Genomic DNA, 25,963 nt, shown 5'->3' on the forward strand with positions numbered 1-25,963 from the left:
ATTCTTTTTCTATATTTATTCTGTATTTATTTATTTATTAATACATTTATTTCTTTTTTTCTTTCTTCTTGTATTTAATAATAAATGTAGTCATTTATTTCTGTATTCATTTCCTGGTTCCTTTATTTTTTTTATACGTGTATTTATTTATTTATTCCAATATTTATTAATTTCTTTATTTATTTATTTATGTACTTATTTCTTTCTTATTGTACTTATTAATATATTTAATTATTTATCTAAATATGTATTTACTTTTTCTTGTATTTATTAATAAATTCCGTGATTTATTTCTGTATTTATTTCCTTGTTCTGTTATTTATTTATACAAAATATTCTTGTATTTATGTATTTAATTATTAATTGTTACTTGAGAGATTTTTTTGTCCTCCATACCTGAGACCCAAGGTTTTAATTAAGGGACTGCTTCTGTAATTGTTGTTTATTTAATAATAAATAATTTGAAACTGTTGTTGACAAATTAAACTTGTCACATTTATGATAAAACGAAGGTAAAGGAGTTACGGCTCTGGTGTTGAATAATTTCTGTGTTTTAATGAAACAAACAGTCTGATAATGACGAGATACCGAAACTGTAGCTGCTGTTTCCTCTCTCGGTCCGTGAACACATCACAGCCTATCCATGGTGCATTTCCTGCACGTGCTGGAGTGTTTTAATTTCAACACTGGAATAAAATGGTATATTAAAGATCATTTTGTGCTGTCTGCTCCACAGCACCCATCCCCCCACTCCGGCTTCATTCCTGCCTGTTAACGCAGCTCGTCACTGGGCATGCGGGCAGTGCGTGAGTCGGTGGATGGGGGCGCTGCGGAGCCGCACAGGCCGGTGCCTGCGATACAATCTGCCGACAGAGGAGGGAGAGGAGGGGGGAAGGAAAAAAACCAACTGGGTAGGTCGGTCTTTGTTTCTGGCTAGGAGGAAAAACCAAGAGACGTTTCACCCGGCGAGGATTCAATCATCAGCGCTCACCACTCGTGTAAGTCCACGATTATCTTGATATCACTTCACGGGAGTTGTGTGTGTGTTTTGTGTCTCTGTTCGGAGCACACACGTGTTTTTATACGGTGTTTTCTGTGGAGAAAAAGCTGAGCCCGACATTACAGCGCCGCTGCTGTGGCGCGACTGTGTGCAATGAATGAAAATTGTTTTTGGAAATGTGCTTAGAGCGGAGCACCGTGCCAAGGGTACGGGAGGCGCGTTGGATCAATCAGCCCCGGCGATGAGGGATGCTCTAACCTTTCACATGTCGCCGCTTCGCAACAAACGGCTCGAAAAACAACACATTTTTGTGCCTAATTGGCCCGAGGGAGCATGGCCGGCGAGGCTAACACTGCTAGCCTGTTAGCATGCTAGGCACCGTCAGCAGCTTAACGTTATGTTGTTGTATCAATACAGGCTGATAGCTAGCTAGCGAGCTAGCTTGCCTGGCTGCTGTTCTTTGTCGCGTTACCGGGAATTTAATCTCGTTGAACAATTGAACCGGCTGTCCAGCAAACACCGGGGAACTCGTCACACTAAACCGGATGAGTTTACAAGCCGTGAATCGGCATATTGTAACGTTAAATGATAAATCCGGCTAGGCCCGGCTAATGTTAGCAAAGCTACGGATGCTAATAATAGCTAATCTAACTGTAATTTCTTTGTAACTGTAAACAACTTTACAAACGTCTATTTATCACATTTAAACTTTTCTCTCAGTGACTCTTATTTCTCCTGTATTTGTATATTAAGAAGAGTTATATCGTGTTGAATTGACCCACGCCAACATGTATTTTTTGATAGTTTAAATGACCTCCTGCGTGTAAGAAGCTCTCACCATCCAGATACAGTTTCATCCTTTTTGTTGCCTCACTTGTTGCTTATGTGTCAGATGTGTTGTATCAGTGTTGGTTTAAACTTGTTGTGCTCAGCAGCTCACCATCTGGCTCAGTTTAAATGAACAAAAGTTCAGGGTGAGACATAACCAAAGGGACAAATCAGCCCACAACAACATTAAAACTACTTTCCCGAGATTAGTTTTGTTTTGGAGGTTTTGGTTTCAGTTCACACAACAGCAGCAGATGATGTGTTTGGGTTGCACTTAAAAAAAGCACCAAAGAATACACTTGACACAATCAAACACAGCACCATGTTACAGTTGAAAAATAACTAACTTACTTAACATGCACAGTGGTCCAGAGTTGAGCCGGGAATCACCAGAGGATTCACAACATATTATCACAATATAATATTATTGCAATTTTACATATGTTGCGATAAGATATATTGCAATTTATTGCCTGTTTCAATTGTAAATTCTGTCCCCAAATCTTTGAAAACGTTGTCAACATCTGTTTTAAATAATAAGATAACATTTTCATCCTATTCATCTCACCTCAGCCATTTTTTTTTTGCAGCAGCAACAAAATGTGTTTAGTGGACTGAAAAAGCAATTGACTATATTGTTCCAGTAAGCTACTTAAAGTTTAATTTGCATTTCTAATATTAATCATTTACATAATGTAAGAAGTTGACACTTTGCATTGTGTGATGATTCAATATTGTCACACAAAAATATCCCACACCCCTAACAATTAATCATCTATTAAATCAACTCCCTTTTTAAGGAAGAGGAAGTCTAAATTGTCTAATTCTAGCTTCTTAAATTTAAATATTTTCTGGTGTTTTTCCTCCTCTGGGACAGTAAACTGAATATATTTGGCTCGATGACAAAACAAGACATTTGAGGACAAAGAACAAGAGTTCTTCCCGAGCTTTGGAAATCATTGATTGATAGTTTTAATCATTTTGTGATATTTTATAGACCAAATAACTAATCAATTAATTGAGAAAATAATGAAGAGATAAATTGACAATGAAAATAATCATCAGTTACAGCCTTAACACACTTCACTGTGAGCTACTTTCTGGTTTCACCACCAACTGCTCTAACTGTTGACTACACAAATAATAAATGACTGTAATTAACAGTGTAACTGTAGATTAAAGGAGACATCAGAGTCAAAAATACTTTATTGATCCCTGAGGGGAAATTATGATGCGTTACAGTCGCTCTGATGTAAAGCATAAAATTATAAGAAGCAAGAATAAGAGTATGAAACAGAAGTCTGTAAATATAAGTTAATGAATTCCATAAACGAGAAATAAAAATGTGAGTCTCTAAGTGTGTAAAAATGATGTGCGTTGTCCTGCTTTACACACCCATCCTGAGTGTAACTGTAGTTTAAAGGAGACATAATGGTTGATGGGTTTTAAATATTTCGGAGCATTGAGGTTGTTACGTTGTGGTGAGCGCTGGCTGCATCTCAGCAGGTCACATCTAACCTTGTCTGGATGTTAATTCAGAAGAAATAGACATGGACAAAACTATACCTTTTTTAAAATAAAATAAAACATTGAGTGTTTTTGTTAAATCTGTTTTGCAGGATTTACATTTGTATTCAAACACTTTGTACATTGGTAAAGTAATCAGATTTGATTTGTGTATTCATAGAGGTGTAATGGAGCACAGTGGATAAAAAAACAAATACATAAAGATCTTTTGCTTTGTATTTATTTTGAATGGGGCTGCAACTATTTTATTTTCAATACACGTTTTGTCTATAAAACGTCAGATAATGGTAAAAAAATGTCGATCAGTGTTTCCCAACGCCCCAAGAGGACGTCCTCAAGTGTCTTATTTTTTCTACAATCTAAATATATTTAATTTAAGTTTAAACAGACAGTAGTAGAAGTGTCAAAGAAAGACACAATCCTCTGAGACGTGAGGTAACATTTTGCCCACTGGCAACTTTAAATAATAAATATTTTCATTATTAAATAAGGAACATTTGAAACACTTGTGTATTACTCTGTACAAACAGTTTCCCAAACGACAACAGGCTATTAAACTGAGCAGCATCTCTTATAATATAAACCTAAAATACCAAAATAAATAAAATAATAAGAAATAAAACTTGTGCATTTGGGCAGTTTCAGCTGTATTTAAGCTTTCAAAGCACTCGAACATTTATCATCCCATTGATCTGCACATCTGGGTGATGCTAACAGATGCGTGTTGGCTTGTTGGATGAGTTTCCATTCACATCCTCTACAGCGCTGCAACAGAACCAACACGCCAGCCCTCTCTTATGATTTTACAAAAGTCTCATCATTGATGTTGTAGCTGACTGTGAACCCGCAGGTTGGTTGTCCAGCTCCAGTGTGTCATGTGCGCTCGCCATAGTGTGACTGACCTGCACACTTGTCAGCTTGTTGTGTTAACCTCTGCACATGTTGCTAATAGCATAAAAGTAAACGTTTCCAGGTGAAACTTGCATTTGCCAGCTGTGGTTCCAGTTAACGTGCATCAGTGTACGTACTGTGCAGTCTGTGTACATTGGACTCTGATGGTTTGGTACGAATACACGAACCCTAAGTTTGGATTTCAATGACTGAGACAGTGTTAACAAACAAATAAACATTCTCGGGGTGCTTTAATTCCTGATGTCATCTCTCCTCACAGGGTTACTTTCTGCTGCCACACATTCCCAGCTTCTCCTGAGAGATGTCCACTCCTGACCCCCCGATGGGAGGGACACCTCGGCCCGGACCCTCCCCAGGACCAGGGCCATCTCCAGGAGGCATGATGGGCCCGAGCCCCGGTCCCTCTCCAGGCTCGGCCCACAGCATGATGGGGCCCAGCCCGGGACCTCCTGGATCTGGACATCCCCATCCTCCACAGGGACCCTCAGGATATCCTCAGGACAACATGCACCAGATGCACAAAGTATGAAACGGTTCTTATTTCAAACTGTATCTTACACACTGTTTTCGTGTGTATGATCAACTGTATGGTTTGACTAAAATGAACAATGACACCCTGAGAGATTTAACCTGGTGCATTTGTAATATAAATGTTTCAACCTCATATAAAAATGAGTGTCACACATGATTATTCTGTCTTTCATCAGCCCATGGAAGCCATGCATGAGAAGGGAATGCCCGATGACCCCCGCTATGCCCAGATGAAGGGCATGGGCATGAGACCAGGGGGCCACAGTGGGATGGGACCCCCTCCGAGCCCGATGGACCAACATTCCCAAGGTAACACCTCACATGATGTCATGTTTAAAGTAGCCTGTGTTGTCAGTTCTAGACAGATGAGACATGAGGAAATAAATTCCCCTGTTCGTATCTCTGTGGTGTGCTTGCAGGCTGCAGGCAACAGGCAGCAGGCTGCAGACAGCAGGCAGCATGAAGGTTGCTGGTTTGAATCCTCAGATAACTTGAGTTGGTCAAAGATAAAGAAAGATTAAAATTAAAAATCTCTTTCTTTTTGACCCTGAAAAGCTCCAGACAGGAAGGACAGATAGCTCAGTCAGGCAGACCTACTGTGTGTGTGTGTGTGTGTGTGTGTGTGTGTGTGTGTGTGTGTGTGTGTGTGTGAACCCATCCAGCCGGTTTCTCTTCTTGTGTTGCTGCTGCTCATTTGGCAGCGTGAGCAGACAGACAGCGGTAGGCAGGGCAACAGGAGGGGCAGGTTTAGGGGCTTCCCCTTTCAGACAACAACAAAGGCAGCTGCAACTACAAAACCACACAGTCAGTCAGCAGAGGAGTATAGGAAGAGACAGACACACACACAGGAACACTAAAATGACACGATAACAGTGTGTATGATACAGAGATGGCTCTATATTTAAGCTAGATAACGAGTGTTTGGTTCACTTGTCATTTTCTTGTCAGTATTTGGACTCACAGTCTAAACTAAAGAGTGGGGGTACAGTGGTTTATCAGCGTTACATCGTTATGGCCTATTATCACCTCGTTGATGTCCAGTAGCTTATTAACAAGCCTATTTACATTAATTTTGCGCAGAGTAAAAAGCAGGGCTGGAGCATAACAGCGCCCTGTCGTCCCAGGGACAATAGAAAACCTGTTTGAGATGCCTTCAGGATGAAAGGACGCAGTGAACTCACTGTCGAGGTGTCTGGGGACACACTTGTTTTCCTGACAATGCTACACTGTGAAAAACAAATGCGTTTTAAAATCGGCGGGAGGAGAGCTAGTTAACGTTAGCTGTTAGACAGTGGCAGCAACTGACAGCTAAATAAGGTTACAGCCAGTTATTATGATGTGTTCAAGCTCTGTTTAGAAAAATGAGTGCTGGGTGAAGGTAAATTCTAACAATCTCATGATGTGTTCAAATGTAATCTTGTAAAATGTAGCTTTAACAGAGAAACATGATTAAATACAGGTATTTGAAGGAGAGAAATTAGTTGTTTTCACAGCCATAAGAATATATATTAAACAGGGAATTGTGATTTATATACATGTATAGCAAAAAAGCAATTCAAGTATTTTTTAAATGTTTTTTAATGTGAAAGAAGGTCATATTAATTGTTTATTTATGTATTTGTATGAGTGAATTTGTGCTCATTTAAAAGTAGTGTAATGAAACACTGAATGACTTTAAAACAGTTCAGTTATTTTTTTATTTAAACTGAAGATTTCTTTGTTTCCATGGCACAAAAGGGGGAGTCAATAAAACAAAAACAAAATCAACAACAAGAAAACACATCTGTTATCGTATCGGCCAGATTTTAAAACATCTTTATCGGCTCAGTACACCCAACTAAGGAGAATAAAAACTGCATTTTACTTAAACTGAACTAAGTATTTTATAGAGGTGTAACGATCCATTGATCTGGATCGATGTATCGATTCAAAGATCAACGATCCAGTATCATAGATGCAAAGTGAACACACTGATCCCTATCGTCATCTTTGGGGTACGCTTTTATTTTGAATGTCTGTGTTACCGTCTAACAGTTAAGAGAGACACATGATGATCCATGTTTTATGGTTGTTAGAAGTTTGCTTTCAGAGTTTTCAGCCAGACAGACCTGAAGTTTTATGAAAAAGATCAAATGAAAAGATTTCTGTCTCTGAAGTTTAACTTATCCCATGTGCAGTTTTATGTGTGTAGTGGAGTCAGATTAAAATAAACCCATATGAAACGTTTTTAAATCATAATACTTGAATATTTTTTGGCCTACCCATCATGCATCTGTTCTGTTCCCCAGGTTACCCCTCTCCACTGGGAGGCTCGGAGCACGCACCCAGCCCTGTCCCAGCCAACGGCCCTCCCTCTGGCCCCATGATGCCTGGAGGTCCCCCTGGCCCTGGGGCGGGCCCCATGGAGGGCAGCGGGGACCCCAATCAGGGAATGGGTCAGCCTAACCGCGGGGGACCCCAGGGTCCAGGTGGACCCGGTGGCGCAGGAGGTGGACCAGGTGGTGCAGGTGGACCCGCTCCTTTCAACCAGAACCAGCTGCACCAACTCAGGGCTCAGATTATGGCCTATAAGATGCTGGCACGCAGTCAGCCGCTACCGGAGCACCTGCAGATGGCTGTGCAGGGGAAGAGGCCCATGCCGGGGATGCAGCAGCAGCCGATGCCCAACATGCCCCCATCTGCAGGGCCCGGAGGTGGACCAGGAGCTGGTCCGGGACCTGCTCAGGCCAACTACAACAGACCACATGGTGAGTTAAGTGAAGCTCTCAGGAAGCCTCGTCAGCGTATTTTTGCGATCTGCCTCCTAACAAATGAAACATCTTTAAATTTTAAACAAAGACAGCAGAATATTTGAAGCTCAGCAGAGACACCTGCTGGCTGTCCTGATATTTGCTAATTACCTGAAAACATCACATTGTTTTGCTTGTTTCAGGTATGGTAGGTCCAAACATGGCGCCTCCTGGACCTGCAGGAGTTCCCCCTGGTATGCAAGGCCAGCCTACCAATGGACCCCCCAAATCATGGCCTGAAGGTAGACTCAGTCTGGAGGCTCACCTCAGTCAGCACTCTGTATGTTTACATGCACACGCAGCCAAACTGACCTCCTCTGATTCCTCCTTCTTCTAGGACCAATGGTGAATGCCGCCACCCCCTCTAATCCTCCTCAGAAACTGATTCCGCCTCAGCCCACCGGCAGACCATCTCCTGCTCCTCCTTCTGTTCCCCCTGCTGCCTCCCCAGTTATGCCCCCTCAGACACAGTCCCCAGGACAGCCCGCCCAGCCCCCTCCCATGATGCTTCACCAGAAACAGAACCGCATAACCCCCATCCAGAAGCCCCGCGGGCTGGACCCAGTGGAGATCCTCCAGGAGAGAGAGTACAGGTGAGACAGTGTAGAGCGGTGGAAGCTCACTGTTCTGTTACCTCATCTGCATGTTTATAACAACTGCACCTCGGCTATGTTGGTATTTTATGTGTTAACTTTAGTTTTATATTCATTTCAACTTGATTTCAGTAGGTTACATAGCCTGGAAGAATTCCCCATACCGCAGCACATCAGCCGTCCCCAGATACAGTTCACACAGCTCAGCAGAAAAACACATACAATACAACTCTAAAATAAAAACCATTCAAATACAAATTAAAAAACACATAAAACCCAGTTAGTGGTACCGTGATCATTCAGAGTGTCTGTGCCTCTTTAAAATCAGCTTTTACTTGACTTTAAAAGTATTTGAGTTTTGTGAGTAAGTAGTTCAAACAAATATACAAACAACAAATACGCCTGTGGTTTTGTCTCACTGCGATGACATTTATAGGTGCGTAGTATTTCTGCAAGTTGGATGTAATGAAGGAAAATGAAACGAAGAGCACTGTTGCAGTGTTGTCTCTTTCTTTAAGTTTGCTGTTGCAATATCTCTTCTCAGGAAGCCGAAACAAAAGCCTAGCTTCACTTGTAATGTTATCAAACAAAGAGAAATTGTTTCCCCCTCGTCCTAAATTTATACTAGAGTACTTCCCTGTTTTATGAATGAAGCAAGCTGTGTGTGTTTGACCAATCAGCAATAGTCATCCCTGCAAACTCCACCCCAAATGTTCAAAAATAATGTCTCTGGAACTTAATCTAGAGACCTGGGGCCTGTATCACGAAGCAGGATTAATGTCTTAGCGAGGTAACTTCAGGGTTAACCCTGGGTTTTCGGTCTCACGAAGCCGGTTTAGTTCTTATCGGGGTAGGTCACCATGGTAACTTACTCTGAACGGCTATCCTGCTCCGGAGCAGGGTAAGTTCAGAGTTGAATCTGATCCTATAAAAAGCACCACCCACTGGCCAATCAGCTGTTGGGAAAAAAATGACTCCGCTGACAGAAATGCAGCCCAGTCATGACGGGAAGTTTAATTCATTTGATTGATTTTGATTTGAAAGTTTATTTTGAACATTAAAAAAGAAAAGAAAGCAACAACAACAGACAATGAAAAGATTGTTCAAAAAGGAGTGGAAAGAAGTGGAACTGTCATCCCACCCCTTCATAAGAAAGAAAGTGATCATTTGCGGACACTTAATAGCACCATTAATTAGTGCCAACATTTTGTTTTGCTGGAGGAAATGATCCCTGTTAAAGATAATGGGCCTAACTGACAGCTTTGCTGCTGGAAATGTGGAAAGTAGCCTATCATGTCTACACTTCATGGTGTTTGAGGGATTTTCCTTTTTGTGTTTTAAAGAGGGACACTAGGTATATTTCTGCACAGCTGTTAATTTCTAACACAGCTCAATATAAGGATGATTTTATTCAGACTATCAGTTTGGTGTTGATATGATTTAATTGTGGCGTCAGACACAATGATGTTAGACGATAATTGTAATACACGCAATTCATCTGCGCAGCATCGATTTCATGGGATTCAAGGGTGTGATCAGTGTCAGATGTACAGGTACAGGTACTGTAGCTACTTGAACCAGTGACAAGTCATTTAACCTACACATCATTTTATTTGCTGCCTTGTTTTGTCTTGATTTTTCCCTCTCTCCTCCTCTATTTCTTCTTTCCTCACCCGTTTTATTCTTCTTCTCTATTATGTGATTTCATTGATGTTTTGACAGGGGAATTTCTTTGATAAGCTTTTAGTGGCTTCTAACCTCTCCGGCACTTTTCTTTTTTTAATCTTGTAAATGTTATACTGTCTGGTTTTAACATTATGTGCAAATAAACTAATCTAAACTAAAACTAAACATTATTCATCCCGTTATGTGTTGCCATGCGTGTTTCCTCCTCCTGCAGCTGCCACGGTGTTGGCCTTTTCTCTAATGTTGCTTTTCTCCTTCCTTATGTTTTAGTAGAATTAATCTCTGATCCTCACGAGAAATACTGTTTTTCCCTCACATGTGAGGACGCTCGGTGACGCTGCGCTTCTCTCCTGATTGTGATTGGTCTGCTGCGTGCGCGTTCACGGCTCTTGATAAAGCAACCCTGGGTTGAGTTACCGAGTTGATATCCAGCGTCGTGATACCGATTATCCTGATTGCCATTGTTAGGGTTAGTCGACCCAGGATAGGTCTGGGTAACCCAGGAAGGGTTGATCTCGCTTCGTGATACAGGCCCCTGGTCCCTGCGGTCAAGATGCAATGAGTTCCTCAAAAGGTTCCTAGTTCCTGGGGAAAGTTCCTGCAGTCAAAAGGGGCTAAAGACTGAAAGTACAGCGACTAAATGCACGCTCACACACCCATAAAGTAGATAAACTGAAGAGAAGTGGACCTAAGACAGAACCCAGTGGAATTCCGGTTTTACTCTCTAAGAAAAATCCGTCTCATTGTTACTAATCAAAAACTGATAACACACAGTTTTTAGTTACAAACAAGATTTGAGTCACTTTTACCACAGTGACATATTTTACCTTGTAATTGTGTTGATGAGAAAAAGTAGTGGTTTGAATTTGTGGCCGTTATTAATACAATTGTTTTTTAAATGTGTATTCTTCAGGCTACAGGCTCGTATTGCTCACCGTATCCAGGAGCTGGAGAACCTGCCGGGCTCTCTGGCCGGTGACCTGCGCACCAAAGCCACCATCGAGCTCAAGGCCCTGCGGCTGCTCAACTTCCAGAGACAGGTAGCTGCAAGAAATGTTTGATGAACACACAACTGAAGCTCATATTGATCCTCAGACTCCAGCGTCACTGGTCTGTTCGTAGATACAGGATTTAATATGTCCACTTTCTGTGCCTGCAGCTGCGTCAGGAGGTGGTGGTTTGCATGCGACGTGACACTGCTTTGGAAACTGCCCTCAACGCAAAGGCCTACAAGCGCAGCAAACGTCAGTCTCTACGTGAAGCCCGCATCACTGAGAAGCTGGAGAAACAGCAGAAGATCGAACAGGAGCGGAAACGACGCCAGAAACACCAGGTACAGTGTGAGAAACGATGTGTATGGGTGTGGCGGTTTATAGCTGGGTACTGGGAATCAGAACACGCCATGTATGGTGCTGTTTTTAATTTAGTTGTCCTTCCTTGGTTCAAGTGAGAATATTTCTTCACATTATTTGTAGAATCTGCTAACAGTGGTCTTTGTGTGTTCTTCTGTCAACAGGAATACCTCAACAGCATCCTGCAGCACGCCAAGGATTTCAAGGAGTACCACCGCTCCATCACAGCAAAGATCCAGAAGGCCACCAAAGCTGTCGCCACCTATCACGCCAACACTGAGCGCGAGCAGAAGAAGGAGAATGAGCGAATTGAGAAGGAGAGAATGCGGAGGCTGATGGTGAGACTCCAATCTGTTAATGAGACACAGAAATACAAAATGAGTTTGTTTTTGCTTTTACGTGGACGGGGAAATTTATTCAAATTTGGCACAACGGTCAACTGATTACATTTTTGTACATTTTCCTGGGGAGGTGCATGTCAGGCTATTGCGTAGGGTACACATCTACTCAGAGCTTTAACCGTAGATATAAACCTGGCTTTAGTCATGGGAAAAGAAGTAACTGACGAACATGTAGCCATAGCGTTTGGCAACAAAATTAACCGTTTAATAATAATAAAAATTGTATTTTTATTAGTCCAACACAAGTATCTAATGTCTCTGTGAATATTTTCCTAGGCTGAAGATGAGGAAGGCTACCGTAAACTCATCGACCAAAAGAAAGACAAGCGTCTGGCGTACCTGCTACAGCAGACTGACGAGTACGTGGCCAACCTCACGGAGCTGGTGCGTGCCCACAAAGCTGTACAAGCTCTCAAAGAGAAGAAAAAGAAGAAGAAAAAGAAGGTAAATGTTTATAACAGGCATTTATGAAACATCTTTGTGAGTTTAAACTGCATTTTTACATGTATTTACGTTCTTTATTTCCAGAAGCCAGAGGCTGTGGAGGGTGGCGCTCCTGCTCTGGGACCTGATGGAGAGGTGAGGTTAAAGGAGGAACACATTTCCTTTTAATAGGTTGTCAATAATATTTTTAACGTGCAGCTTGTTAATATACCTAACAATTCTTCTCTTGCCTTTCAGCCTTTAGATGAGACCAGTCAGATGAGTGACCTCCCGGTGAAGGTCATCCATGTTGACAGTGGAAAAATCCTGACTGGGATGGACGCACCGAAGGCGGGCCAGCTGGATACCTGGCTTGAAATGAACCCCGGGTCAGTGTCAAGTCTATCTTATGATAACTGTCTGCTGAATTCAGTGGTTTAAATTCTAACTGTAATGATTGAGGACAATTTTCTGGAACAAAGGGAAACCGTTATATCACTGAGTGTTACATGAACTAACATCGAAGCCATGTTTTATCAGGTTAACAGTTGTCCTGTAGCAGAACAGCAGAGACAAACCCACCGTATCTCTGCAAATGTTTTTAACCTTGTCAAAAACATTTTGTTCTTTAATAGATACGAAGTAGCGCCGCGCTCAGACAGTGAAGACAGCAGTTCAGAAGAGGAGGATGAAGACGAGGTACGTAACGCAGTGATCTCTTCATTGAAGCAAAATGGTCACTTCGTGTAATATCCGTCAAACAGTTTTCTGATCTCCCTTTTTTTGACATCAGGAGGAGGAGGAGGAGCAACCGCATTCATCTGCAACTGCAGCAGAAGAGAAGAAGAAGATTCCTGACCCTGACAGTGAAGACGTGTCTGAAGTGGACGTCCAGCACATCATCGAGTAAGACGCAACCACTCAGATTTTGGTGTTTTTAGATCCTACTTTAAAGGGAACATATTACACTCATTTTCAGGTTCATATTTGTATCTGGGGCTCCTACTAAAACATTACTCTGATTTCCTCATACTGTCTGTGCTGGAACACACGTATTTACCCTCTGTCTGTGACACTCTGTTTTAGCGCCTGTCTCTATTAGCCCTCTATTAGCATTTGCGGGTCTCCCATATCTCAGTGTCTGCATCATCATAGCAGCCATAAAATGAGTGTGATGGAGTATGACAGCACTCTCTACTGGGAAACATTATCAATAGAGTTTCTAAACAAAAATCTTGACAACCTGACAGCAGGAGTATGATCAGAAATCGGGGACAAACTAAGATTGGCAGCCAAGATTACACGATTCCCTGATGTTAGTATGTAGCTACATGTAGCAGTGCACTTGCAGCCAAGGAATAACTGTGTTTAACGGCACTTTCTCCCGTTAAAAATCACCAATAAAGCTTCTAACCACAACCAGACTGTTCCCGATTTCTGATCATATTCCTGCTGAAACATGATCAGAAATTGGGAACAAACTGACAACATCCGCAACCAGGTTTACACGAATTCCTGATGTTAGCATGTAGCAACATGTAGCAGTGTACTTGCAGCCAGAGAATGATGTTAGATGTCACCAATTAAAGCCTCTAAATACAACCACACATGTTCCAGCAGGAATAGCATCAGAAATTGGGGACAAACTAACAACATCAGCAACCAGGCCTGCACGATTTCCTGACATTAGCATATAGCAACATGTAGCAATGTACTCACAGCCGGAGAATGAGTGTAGAATAGTATAATCATACTTTCGTAAATCTTCTTACCTCAACTGGACATGTTCCCGCAGAAATATGATCCAAAATCTGGGAGAAATGATCAACACCAGCAACCAGGATTAGATAACTCCCTGACGTTAGCATGTAGCTACATGTAGCAGTGTACTTGCAGCTGGGGAATATCTGTAATAGAGTATAACAGTATTTTCTACTGTGAAAAATGATCAGTAAAAGCATCTAACCCAAAATCGTAACAACCAGACATGTTCCAGCAGGAATATAATCCAAAATAATGGAGGAATTAATAACATTGGTAACCCAGATTACATGATTCACTGACGTTAGTATGTAGCTACCTGTAGTAGTGGACTTGCAGCTGGGGAATGACTGTGTATAACCACACTTTTTCCCATTACAAATCACCAGTTAAAGCTTCTGAACACAACCAGACATGTTTCAGCAGGAATATGATCATAAATCTGGAACAAATTAACAACACTGGCAACCAAGCTTACATTATTTCCTTATGTTAGCATGAAGCAACATGTAGCTGGAGAATGGCTGTAATGGAGTGTAACCGTACTTTCGTAAACTTCTAATCTCAACCGCACATGTTCCAGCAGAAATACGATCTAAAATCTGGGAGAACTGAAAAGATTACATGATTCCCTGACATTAGCATGTAGCTACATGTAGCAGTGTACTTGCAGCAGAGAATAGCGGCCCTTTCTCCTATCGAAAATCACAAAGAAAAGCTTCTTAACACAACCAGACATGTTTCAGCAGGAATATGATCCGAAATGTGGGAGAAATTAACAACATCGGCAACCAAGATTACATTAAATCTGTCAAGAGCTGAAGAGCGTAATAGGTCCCTTTTAAACCCCGTCTTTGAATCTATAATAACTTAAGTTTCACAAAGATACCTGTAAGACATGAATGTGTTAACGTATGTTTTCCTTTCATATTTTGTTTTTATTTGCAGTTTTTCATCCTCTCAAAAAAATATCTCACTGTATTTTGTCCCACCAGACACGCCAAGCAGGATGTCGATGATGAGTACGGTAACGCAGCTTTCAACCGAGGCCTGCAGTCCTACTACGCTGTGGCTCACGCTGTCACTGAAAAGGTGGACAAACAGTCCACACTGCTGGTCAACGGGCAGCTCAAGCAATACCAGGTGCACGACCGAAACATGCTGTAAACAGTAGAGGGATGTTACTCATGAGGGAGTCTGAAATTGAAGCTAATTGTGACCCGTTCCTGCTTAGATCAAAGGTTTGGAGTGGCTGGTGTCGCTTTACAACAACAACTTGAACGGCATCCTGGCTGATGAGATGGGTTTAGGGAAGACGATCCAGACCATCGCCCTCATCACTTACCTCATGGAGTACAAGCGCCTCAACGGGCCCTTCCTCATCATCGTACCTCTCTCGTAAGCCAAACACAACTTTAAGAGCAAGAAGTGCATTTACAGACAGCTGTCTGAGTTTTTATGTTCATGTGTTGAGCAGAGTAGAAACTTTTCTGTTGTGTCTTTTTGTTTCCAGAACTCTATCAAACTGGGTCTATGAGTTTGATAAGTGGGCCCCATCTGTCGTCAAAGTCTCCTACAAGGTCAGTGGCACTTTCAGTCTGTTGATAGGGCTGTAACAGTTCACAGACGCCACAGTTCGGTTCATACTCAGATTTTGGAGCTGCAGTTTCGTGCCAGTATAAAAATATGGAACATTTCAAACACTGTGTATTACTATTACTTCTGGGCACTGGACTGTGACGGTCAGGTGCAAAAACATGAACTGTTACAGCCTTACTGTTTGTCATGACTAAGAGTTTAAAAGCACAGTATTAAATGTTTTATGATTTGGCTGATTTAAGCGGTTTTGTCGTTAAACATGATGATAAATCAGTTCTGTTAATTTCAGGGGTCTCCAGCTGCCCGTCGTGCTTTCGTTCCCATTTTGCGCAGCGGCAAATTCAACGTGCTGCTAACAACATACGAGTACATTATCAAAGATAAGCAGGTGTTGGCGAAGGTAAGGAAGCATCCTCACGTCAAGACAAAATGTATTCATTCATTCATCAGTTTCTCAGTCTTTGTTTCTCTCTCTGACGTCTGTGTTTCCTTCCAAAGCTTCGTTGGAAGTACATGATTGTAGACGAGGGCCATCGCATGAAGAACCACCACTGTAAACTGACCCAGGTCTTGAACACTCACTACTTGGCGCCACGCCGTCTGCTGCTCACAGGCACACCGCTGCAGAACAAGCTACCTGAGCTCTGGGCGCTGCTCAACTTCCTCCTGCCCACCATTTTCAAGAGCTGCAGCACATTCGAGCAGTGGTTCAATGCCCCCTTTGCCATGACTGGAGAGAAGGTGAGTTGCAGTCCAGTTGGGTGGTTGTGGAGTCCTAAGAGACTTCCACAGAACAGTGAGCTGCAGTAAAATGTATTTGAATGTGTCCTCCTCATCCTCCTGTCTCTTTTAACCTCAAGGTCGACCTGAATGAAGAGGAGACCATCCTGATCATTCGACGTTTACACAAGGTGCTCAGGCCGTTCCTGCTGCGCCGACTCAAGAAGGAAGTCGAGGCTCAGCTGCCCGAGAAGGTCAGCTTTGGTTTCTCTCACAGAGATGAAATTACATTCTTGCATCAATATTTATGTCCTAGTAATTTTCATAATTCGGTGTCTTATGTTTTCCTCTCTTCTTGTTTTTGGTGTATAGGTGGAGTACGTGATAAAGTGCGACATGTCAGCTCTACAGAGGGTTTTGTACAGACACATGCAGGCCAAGGGTGTCTTGCTCACAGATGGGTCAGAAAAAGACAAGAAGGTAAGAAGAAGATGATGTCTTTTAAATTTAATCTGCGATACCTTGCATTTAAAGATATTTAAAGTAACACTCAACACACAGTCATAATTAAATTGGAAACTAAAAGGTGTTCTGTGTTTCTTCCTCTTCTGAATGTTGTAGGGTAAAGGTGGCACGAAGACCCTCATGAACACTATCATGCAACTGAGAAAGATTTGCAACCACCCCTACATGTTCCAGCACATCGAGGTAACAAACAGAAGATACACCTTGAATATTCTTCTCCAAACTGCACAGGAAGAATAAACACATTAACAGAATGAATGTGACCGATTTGTGTTTGTTTTACAGGAGTCTTTCTCTGAGCATCTTGGGTACTCTGGTGGGATCGTTAGTGGGTACGTAAAACTTGAAATTGCTAGTGTTTGTACTACATGTGTGTGTCTTGTTTTGGAGTGTGTATGTGTTGCTTACTGGCTCATTCCTCCTCCTCCTTTCCAGCCCCGACCTGTACCGCTCCTCTGGGAAGTTTGAGCTGCTGGACCGCATCCTGCCCAAGCTGAGGGCCACCAACCACAAAGTGCTGCTCTTCTGTCAAATGACGTCCCTCATGACCATCATGGAGGACTACTTTGCCTACCGTAACTTCAAGTACCTGCGTCTGGACGGTGAGACACCTCTGACTGAGTGTTTGTGGGCCTCGCTGTCGTCTAATCACAGGGAACGGTTGAGTTTCACTTCCATAACGCTTTAATCTCTCTCCTCCCACAGGAACCACCAAGGCAGAGGACCGTGGCATGCTGCTGAAGACATTCAATGACCCGGCCTCGGAGTACTTTGTGTTCCTGCTCAGCACCAGGGCAGGAGGCCTGGGCCTCAACCTGCAGTCTGCTGACACCGTCATCATCTTCGACAGCGACTGGAACCCACATCAGGTATTAAAATATGTGCTGGCATCAACACGGATCTCAGTTATGAAGTGAATATACTGAGTCAGATGAAATCAGATTTTCTCATGTAAGATCATAGCCCTTTTTACACACAGATCCCACAATGTTGCAGCAACAGAATCCCTTCATTACGCCACCTACAGGTTGTGTAAAACAAGCCTATGTCTCGTTGCAGAAAAGTTAATAATCGGAAATTTAAAACCCAGCGCCCTTTGCTTCTATTGCCTGTAACACTTCTTGTATGTCTCGGCTGGACGTTCCATATGTCTGAAACCACTGGATAGTAAAACACAACAGATGTAGACATGTGTGTCGTGTTTGCGTTCTAAGCTGGGCCACTACTTGAGTTTTGATGAGTAAGCAGTCGTCAGAGGTGAGATCAAGTCATTGTTTTGCAAGTCACAAGTAATTCTCAGGTCTTTGTACTCAAGTTCCAAGTCCTAAATTTTGAGTTTCGAGTCCTAAACAAGTCATAATACGCTCTCAACCAAATGTAGTGCCATCTTAACAACAGGGTAATAACATTAGCTAAGCATGAGCTGTGTTGATATCAGCCTAGACTCTCAGTTCTTTGTGCAACTGCAGATGTCAAAAGTTTGAAGTTGTTGCGACTCCGTCTGTAATTTTTGACCCACACGTTTTGCATACTGCAATAAGTTATTTGTTGACCGCATGTAGTGAACTCATCTTTGGTATCATTTTCTCCAACTGGTGCTCAGTATTAATATTGAGGAAAAGTAACAAAAAAATTAATTATTCCTGTTTTTCCAGTCACCTCACAGACTCCACCTAAAACAATCAATATATTTTTCCTCCCGCAGGACCTGCAGGCTCAGGACAGAGCCCACCGTATCGGTCAGCAGAACGAGGTGCGCGTGCTCCGCCTCTGCACCGTCAACAGCGTGGAGGAGAAGATCCTGGCGGCCGCCAAGTACAAACTGAACGTGGACCAGAAGGTCATCCAGGCCGGCATGTTCGACCAGAAGTCGTCAGGCTGCGAGCGTCGGGCCTTCTTACAGGCCATCCTGGAGCACGAGGAACAGGATGAGGTCGGGGCTCGAGGAGGCTGCCGCACTAGGGGGGCGTGGGTGGGTGTGATCTGAACCCGTCACCATATCGCCCACCCACCCACATCCGCCTGTGTGCAGCCCCACCTCTGCATTCTCTCCTTTTATTTCTCCTCCTCTTCTTATTTCCCTCTTTTCTCAGGATTTCATCAGTCCAGACTTTTCTCCTTTATGTCTCTCTGCTTCTACACAAACCTTCGATGGTTAATATGATACTTTATCCTTCACCCTAATAGAAAACCTTTACCCTTTTTATTCCTCTTTCTCTCTGCTGCTTTTGTCCTGCTTCTGTGCTTCCTTGCTTTTTAATTCAAACATTGAGATGTTCTTCTAGTGAGAACAGTGAAATTAGTCATGTAGTACAGATTGAAAGGTGATATTTGCTCTGCCTCTGTAAGGTTAATAATAGCAGGGGTGTCATGATTCTCCAAATCCACTGCTCCATTCAAGTTTTGATAAAAAGGTTTCCTCCCAGCATTTAACGGCATGCTGTTGTTAAACTTTTGAGTCTTGATTTGTAAAGATCAACATGTCGTTGGGTTTATGCCTTGACAAACTCCCATTTCTTTCATTACCTTCTTCCCATGTTTTTAAAAGAAATCAAACTAGAATTGGCTTCAGTGCTCAGGTTTCAAAGGGTTAAACTAACCCAGTGCGGCTAGTACAGGTATCAGAAACAGGAATTAAGGTGAAAGCTTGTAATAAGTGTTGAAATTTCATTTAGACTTCATTTTTGTCAACAACTACAAAAAACTCATTTCTCTAGCAAAGATTTTTTTACAGGTTTAAAGGATGATTTATCAGCACACACTCACTGATCATTTTAAAAAAAACCTTGAAATCTCAGACTTTGAGACCTTTAATAAATAAACTAGTCCATACCCACTGAGTGCACAGTTGCCCAGGTACAGTTTCATATGGTGTGTGTTTGGGATACAGGTCATAGGAAATTGCAGATTAAATAGTCAACTGAACCCATTAAGAAGAGCAATGTATTATTTTTTAAAAACGTGGGGCAGACAGAATGACTGACTGACAGAATGACACACTGACAGTTTCCGTGATTATGTACAGCATACCATACCATACCATGACTTAGTCATACCAAACATTAGAAACAACACCAACATTGGTCCACAGGGGGAGCCACAGCGATCGGTCGCATTTTAGCCATTTTGAAGCATTTTTCTGTTGTTATAGCGCCACCCAGTTGCCAATTAGAGTTAAATTTCTCCAGTCACCTTGAGGCGTCCTGTTCTACATATCTACCAAGTTTAGTAAAAATCCATATGGCGGTTAGGCCTAGATAAGAAATGAGCTCTCTAGCGCCCCCATTTTGTTTGATGGGGTCAATAATGGAGGGGTCCCCTCAGATTATGTGTGGTCATATGCCTACAAAGTTGCGTGGTGATGGGTGAAACCCTTGAGATGTTCTACACCTTTATGTGATGAGCCACGCCCTCCGCAATATTCATTGCCTTATAGAAGCTCAGTTTTAGGAAGTTTTCCAACTTTTGCCAAGAGGGAACTTTAGATATTGCTCCCTCGATTATGTTCACCCAGTTTCATGCAGATCGCTCAAACTTCCTAGGAAGAGATCCATTTGAAGTGTTTTTCAAAAAATTCAAAATGGTGGAAAATCTATATAAGCGGAAGTTATGGGTTCTTGAGGCAAATGTGTTCCTCATGAGGAGAGGCATCTCTGTGCAAAGTTTCATGTCTCTACGACATACAGGGCATGAGATATGCCCATTCAAAGTTTGCAATTTCAGTCGGTTGCTATAGCGCCCCCCTTTGGCCAATTGATGTAATATTGCTTCATTGGCATCCTCCCATGACCCTCTACCACTGTGCCAAATTTCACATGGATTGACCAAGTCAGTGAGGAGAAAAACGTGGAACAGACACAGAGAGAGTTTTCGTCATTATATAGTAAGATGAGACAGCTGGAGGTTTAAACTCGTGTCCTTACTGACTGCTGAACTACAGCTCATGACTCTCACCAACAGCTCCGATGTGAGTGTTTTGCAGGCTAGCGAAACATCCTGATGCAGACTATTTTCTGCTATTCACCAGTAAATAGTGAGAGGTCGTAGCGTTATTGGAATAGGAAATACTCTGGTCTCGTCAACAAAAACTAAACACATTTTGTCATGTTTTTATCAAAAATCTATTTTTAGCTCCTCATAGTCTCTGTGACTTAATAACACTCACAACAAGTTAATATAATCCTTAAATTTTAAATTCATATTTCCTGTCAATATATGTATGTATAAGTATGTTACCCACACTGTATCTGCTACTTTTTTATACACACATATATATATCTATATCTATCTATCTATATCTATAGATAGATAGATATAGATATATATATATATATATAGATATATATATATATATCTATATATAGATATATAGATATATATAGATATAGATATATATATATCTATATATAGATATATATAGATATATATCTATATATCTATATATAGATATATATATATATATATATATATATAATATAAAAGGGGGCTTCCACCGTGGGGTATTGATCACCTTGTAGGCATTTATTTTGCCCGAATCAGCTGGCGGTTGTTAACTTTATCCCTTACTCAGGCTGCTGTGTCTGTAGATGTTAACCTTCCCATGTTACAGAAAGGTTAGGTTTCACGGCGCTGTGCTGGGTCCGAAAACAGAAGAATAAAATGAATATACAGGGAGAATCGTCAATCCTGCTTTTGATTTTGATGATTAAAATTGAAGCTCTTTAAATCAATTAACAATGAAAATCGTGACACCCCGTATTAAACAGAAGTATGCACTGAGTTACTTTCCTTTTTTTGTGTGAGTGAGAATCATTAGGTCAGGGACGTGGCTCTGAGGTGCCACAGAAATCTGCCGTCGGTCTCTCGTCACTTACTCATCTCATTTGTCTGCAGGAGGAGGATGAAGTGCCCGACGATGAGACCGTCAATCAGATGATCGCCAGAAGTGAGGAGGAGTTTGAACAGTTCATGGTCAGTCCCAGCTCCTTTAGAAACTTTTTAATTTCATTATCTATCTCCACTAATCCCCTGGCTGCTTTTTTTTTTTTTGTTTTAATTCCAGCGTATGGATCTAGACAGACGCCGCGAGGAGGCCCGCAACCCTAAGAGGAAACCCCGTCTGATGGAGGAGGACGATATGCCCAGCTGGATTCTGAAAGACGACGCTGAGGTTGAGAGGCTAACCTGCGAAGAGGAGGAGGAGAAGATGTTTGGCAGAGGATCCCGCCAGCGTAAGGAAGTGGACTACAGCGACTCGCTGACTGAGAAGCAGTGGCTCAAGGTGGGATGGTCTCATGTTTAGATGTTGAACATGAATCAGTATAAAATAAGTTTTGACTTGATTAACCTCATTGATTATCTCTCTTAATCACAGGCCATCGAAGAGGGAAATCTGGAGGACATCGAAGAGGAAGTGCGTCACAAAAAGACAACCAGAAAGAGGAAGAGAGACCGCGACCATGACGGCGGCCCAGCCACGCCCAGCTCCAGCAGTGGCCGAGGGCGGGACAAAGACGAGGAGGTGAAGAAAGCAAAGAAGCGAGGTCGCCCGCCTGCTGAGAAGCTCTCTCCCAACCCTCTGTCTCTCACCAAGAAGATGAAGAAGATCGTTGATGCTGTCATCAAATACAAAGACGGGTGAGGACTTTACCAGAGAGATTACGTCACCCTCAGTGACGCCATCCAGAAGAAATGTCGGATATCGTAAATGTGATTGTCCCTGAGATCGGAAGAACACACAAGAAAAAGTAGTGTTAGATGGTGGCACAGATGTGCATCGGGAATTTCACAATAAAAGCGTATCCCGAAAGTGATGCTACATATCGATGTTTTCGCTTAGCGTCAGTGATATTAGATAACTGAATAAATGCATCAATATACATCAATGATCCTTACGCCCTTGCTAAGAATCCAGCTTCTTTCATGTGTCTGCAGTAACGGCCGACAGCTGAGCGAAGTCTTCATCCAACTGCCTTCACGTAAAGAGCTGCCTGAGTACTACGAGCTCATCCGCAAACCAGTGGACTTCAGGAAGATCAAGGTGAGGACATAAAGCGACACATACCTGCTCCGTATGTTGAGGTTGTTGCCTGTTATTCCTCTGTGCGTTCTCATCTGATCATCTACTGTTCGTTCCCTCCTCCTTCAATCAGGAGAGGATCAGGAGCCATAAGTACCGCAGCCTGAACGACCTGGAGAAGGACGTGATGTTGCTGTGTCAAAACGCCCAGACTTTTAACCTGGAGGGGTCTCTGGTGAGTTAACGAGGACACACACACACACACACACACCAGTGCATTTACAAGAAGTCAGTAGGAACAATGGAGAATGCTCAACAGAACAGTTATAATCTGTTTGTGTTCCAGATCTACGAGGACTCCATCGTGCTGCAGTCTGTCTTCACCAGCGTGAGACAGAAGATTGAGAAGGATGACGAGAGCGAAGGAGAGGAAAGTGAGGAGGAGGAGGAGGATGTAGACGAAGGCTCTGAGTCTGAATGTGAGTGTCAGAGTGGCAGTGTTTTGTGTGACAGGCTGAGGGGAGGGGCACGTTTACCCTGAGTGTGTTCATGATGTTTGGTCTCTGTCAGCTCGTTCAGTGAAGGTGAAGATCAAGCTGAGCCGGAAAGAGAAAGGAGAGCGAGGAGGAAAAGGACAACGACGGAGGGGCCGCGGTGCCCGGGCTAAACCTGTGGTGAGCGACGATGACAGCGAGGAGGAACAGGAAGAGGTGAGATACAGGAAACAATATCCCACTGAGAGGCAACAGGTCAAAGACTGAACATACTTGATCTGATTGAAACACTGATGATGCTAAATTAAAGATGCTCTCTTTGCCTTTGTGTTAAATGGTAAAACGTCGCCCTGGTTCCCTCGTCAAAAAGCCAGCAGGATTTCCCGTTAGATTTTGGACTATGGCAGAAAATAAGCTCTGTGGCGAACAAATGTTTATGATACTTAACACGTTTTGTTCAGTAAGATAATCTTCACAAATGAACACCACTTAAGTGGTTTTTGAAGTGTAACTGAAATCCCCAGAAGTAAAAAGCTAACGTTATATACAGCTGTGATCAAAATACACCATGGTTGCATGTCTTAATGTCACCACCTTAATGAGACTGTAAAATTGTGTTCAGCATGGTGACGTTCTGTAGTCTCATTTAGCTGCTTGTTAGCAACTGCCTTTTCAAGACACACGAAAACTTAAATATTCATGAGCGAGGTATTTACTGATGTATTTTATGTCGTAGAACAAAACTTGAAAGTCTCTTAAACTTGTTGTGTTAACCACAGACCTTATTTCAGGCGTCTCACCAAAACTCATGAAATAAAACCACTGATTTTGGGCCGGGAGTGCTAAAATGTGAACTCATTTTCGGCTTTTAGAACTCATGCCTGCAGCACCCTGTAAAGACAGTTTGAGTTTTTGTTTTCTAACGCAGAGGGAAATAGGTTAAAAATCAATTAGTCCATTCAAAGAAACTAATTGTCAGCAATCTGCTAAACATTGATACTCCAAACATTCCAGCTCCTCAGATGTGAGGATTTTTAAAACATCGTAAATTGAATGTCTCTTAAATTGCTGGGTCTGATACAACAAGGAATTTTATGACATCACCTTTGATTGGGAAATTGTGAATGGCATTTTTTACTATTCTGTGACTATATGTAACTATATACTTGCCAATATCCAATATGTCGATATAACGCAACTTACTTGGCGATAACTAGAGTTGTACCGATACCAATACCAGTATCGGAAATGCCTCCGATACTGCCTAAAATGTGGTATCGAGTATCGGCGAGTACAGCCTATGACCAATCCGATACCACGTAATGCCTCACGTGAAATTAACATCATATTAGACATGCATACTCATATCATGACGGCCCACCAGCAGATGAGCTACATGAGCTACTTTTAAATGTATGTCATTTTATTTATTGTGCAAAAGAAGAACAAAGCATGTTGGACGATTTTTGTTCGACATTGTCGTACATCTCTATCTCTGACATATTATTAACTAAATTAATACAAATAGTAAGTGACAGATTCATTGATAAAGAATATAATCATTGATTGCAGTTTGAAGTTTCTTTTTCCCAAAGGAGTATGGCAAATTTCAGTCTGGGTTTTTTTGTTGTTGTTTTTTTGGTAAAGATTTAAACCAGTGTTGTATGTAGAGGTCAAGTCCATATACATTGAAAGTATTTTTAATTACAAACTCAACTGCTTGGAAGCATTTGCAGTTTAGCTGAAGCAATAAGATAGTGGCTGATTTATAGAAAACCAGTTGCAGCATCTCAACTGTCAGAGTTTTCTGCTTCTCTTTGTTCATGTAGTTTGTTTCTGTGATGGTAAACTGAATATCTCTGGAGTTTAAACTGTTAAATAAGATATTTGGAAACATCCATTTGGCCTTTAGGGAATTGCAATTGGCATTTTTAAGCATTTTAATAGACCAAACGATTACTCAAGAAAATACTTTGCAGATTAATCAGTAAAAAAAAATACATGTTGGTGTCCATGAACCAAAATTTCTAAAGACGTACCCAAGTCCCTGTGTATCCTCTGTGAAGTTCTGTTAAATAATAAAAGTGCATCTGTGTTCCAGGAGCGCTCGGCTAGTGGCAGTGAGGAAGACTGAAGTGAACCACTCCTGATTGGACCAACGGCCCACTGAGCCCCTTGACTGGACTTTATATATTTTACTTAGATACAGCAGGGAGACCTTCGGTGGAAAAGGCCTAGTTTTACCTAGATGAGCTGATTTTTAGTGAGACAATTGTATTCTCATTAAAGTATACCATTAATTAAAAACCAATTTAAAAAAAAAACAAAAAAAAACGAACTAAAATATGAAAGCTATGAACCATTCACTTCCATATTTAAACCATTTTCCCAGTATGAATAGTAGTGTCTCTTTGCCTTTTTTGTTTTCTCCTGTAAGTGGAACATTGACAGAGCCTGAATTATCGACTGATCGTGGGCCATACAGACAGCTAACTGTTTTTTTTTTTAAAGTGGTATTAATTTTGTCGTCTCTTACTTCAAGACAAAGCGTACATGTGAACCAGGAGTCACGACGTTCCCTGAAGTCCCTTTTTGAATGCATGTCGTGCGTGTCTGTGGAAATGCACCTGGATGTGTCTTCGCTATTATCTGTGTTTAATTTAAGACTACAAGCGGGATCACGGTACATCCCACCCTGCAGCCCCTCCCTCTCAGGTTGTGTATGTAAAGGGGGAGGGAGGGATAGGACCATTTTCTCGTGTCGGTGTCACTGGATTCCAGAAAGTACAATAAAGGCATCTCA

At 42.0% G+C, this 25,963-nt stretch overlaps 1 protein-coding gene across 2 annotated transcripts; it reads left to right on the forward strand.

Moving 5' to 3' along the window:
• The first annotated feature begins 858 nt into the window (after positions 1 to 858).
• smarca4a (SWI/SNF related, matrix associated, actin dependent regulator of chromatin, subfamily a, member 4a) lies at positions 859 to 25,493 on the forward strand. 2 transcript variants are annotated; one of them, XM_049560652.1, is made up of 34 exons: positions 859 to 998; positions 4,527 to 4,790; positions 4,975 to 5,107; positions 7,087 to 7,545; positions 7,731 to 7,829; positions 7,925 to 8,180; positions 10,780 to 10,906; positions 11,026 to 11,199; positions 11,383 to 11,556; positions 11,896 to 12,063; positions 12,148 to 12,198; positions 12,301 to 12,431; positions 12,678 to 12,741; positions 12,836 to 12,948; positions 14,799 to 14,946; positions 15,038 to 15,201; positions 15,317 to 15,383; positions 15,692 to 15,802; positions 15,901 to 16,143; positions 16,263 to 16,376; positions 16,495 to 16,602; positions 16,744 to 16,830; positions 16,933 to 16,979; positions 17,083 to 17,249; positions 17,353 to 17,516; positions 18,353 to 18,619; positions 21,541 to 21,618; positions 21,710 to 21,928; positions 22,022 to 22,284; positions 22,582 to 22,687; positions 22,800 to 22,901; positions 23,013 to 23,145; positions 23,237 to 23,376; positions 25,262 to 25,493. In XM_049560652.1, the coding sequence occupies exons 2-34, from the start codon at positions 4,569 to 4,571 to the stop codon at positions 25,292 to 25,294; spliced, it is 4,932 nt and encodes a 1,643-aa protein (XP_049416609.1). In that variant the 5' UTR covers positions 859 to 998; positions 4,527 to 4,568; the 3' UTR covers positions 25,295 to 25,493. The 2 variants fall into 2 exon arrangements, with proteins under 2 accessions (XP_049416609.1, XP_049416610.1); XM_049560653.1 differs by having other exon boundaries at positions 18,353 to 18,580.
• The last annotated feature ends 470 nt before the right edge of the window (positions 25,494 to 25,963 follow it).

This window comes from Epinephelus fuscoguttatus, linkage group LG19 (genome assembly GCF_011397635.1).
Source record: "Epinephelus fuscoguttatus linkage group LG19, E.fuscoguttatus.final_Chr_v1".
Taxonomy (NCBI): domain Eukaryota; kingdom Metazoa; phylum Chordata; class Actinopteri; order Perciformes; family Serranidae; genus Epinephelus; species Epinephelus fuscoguttatus.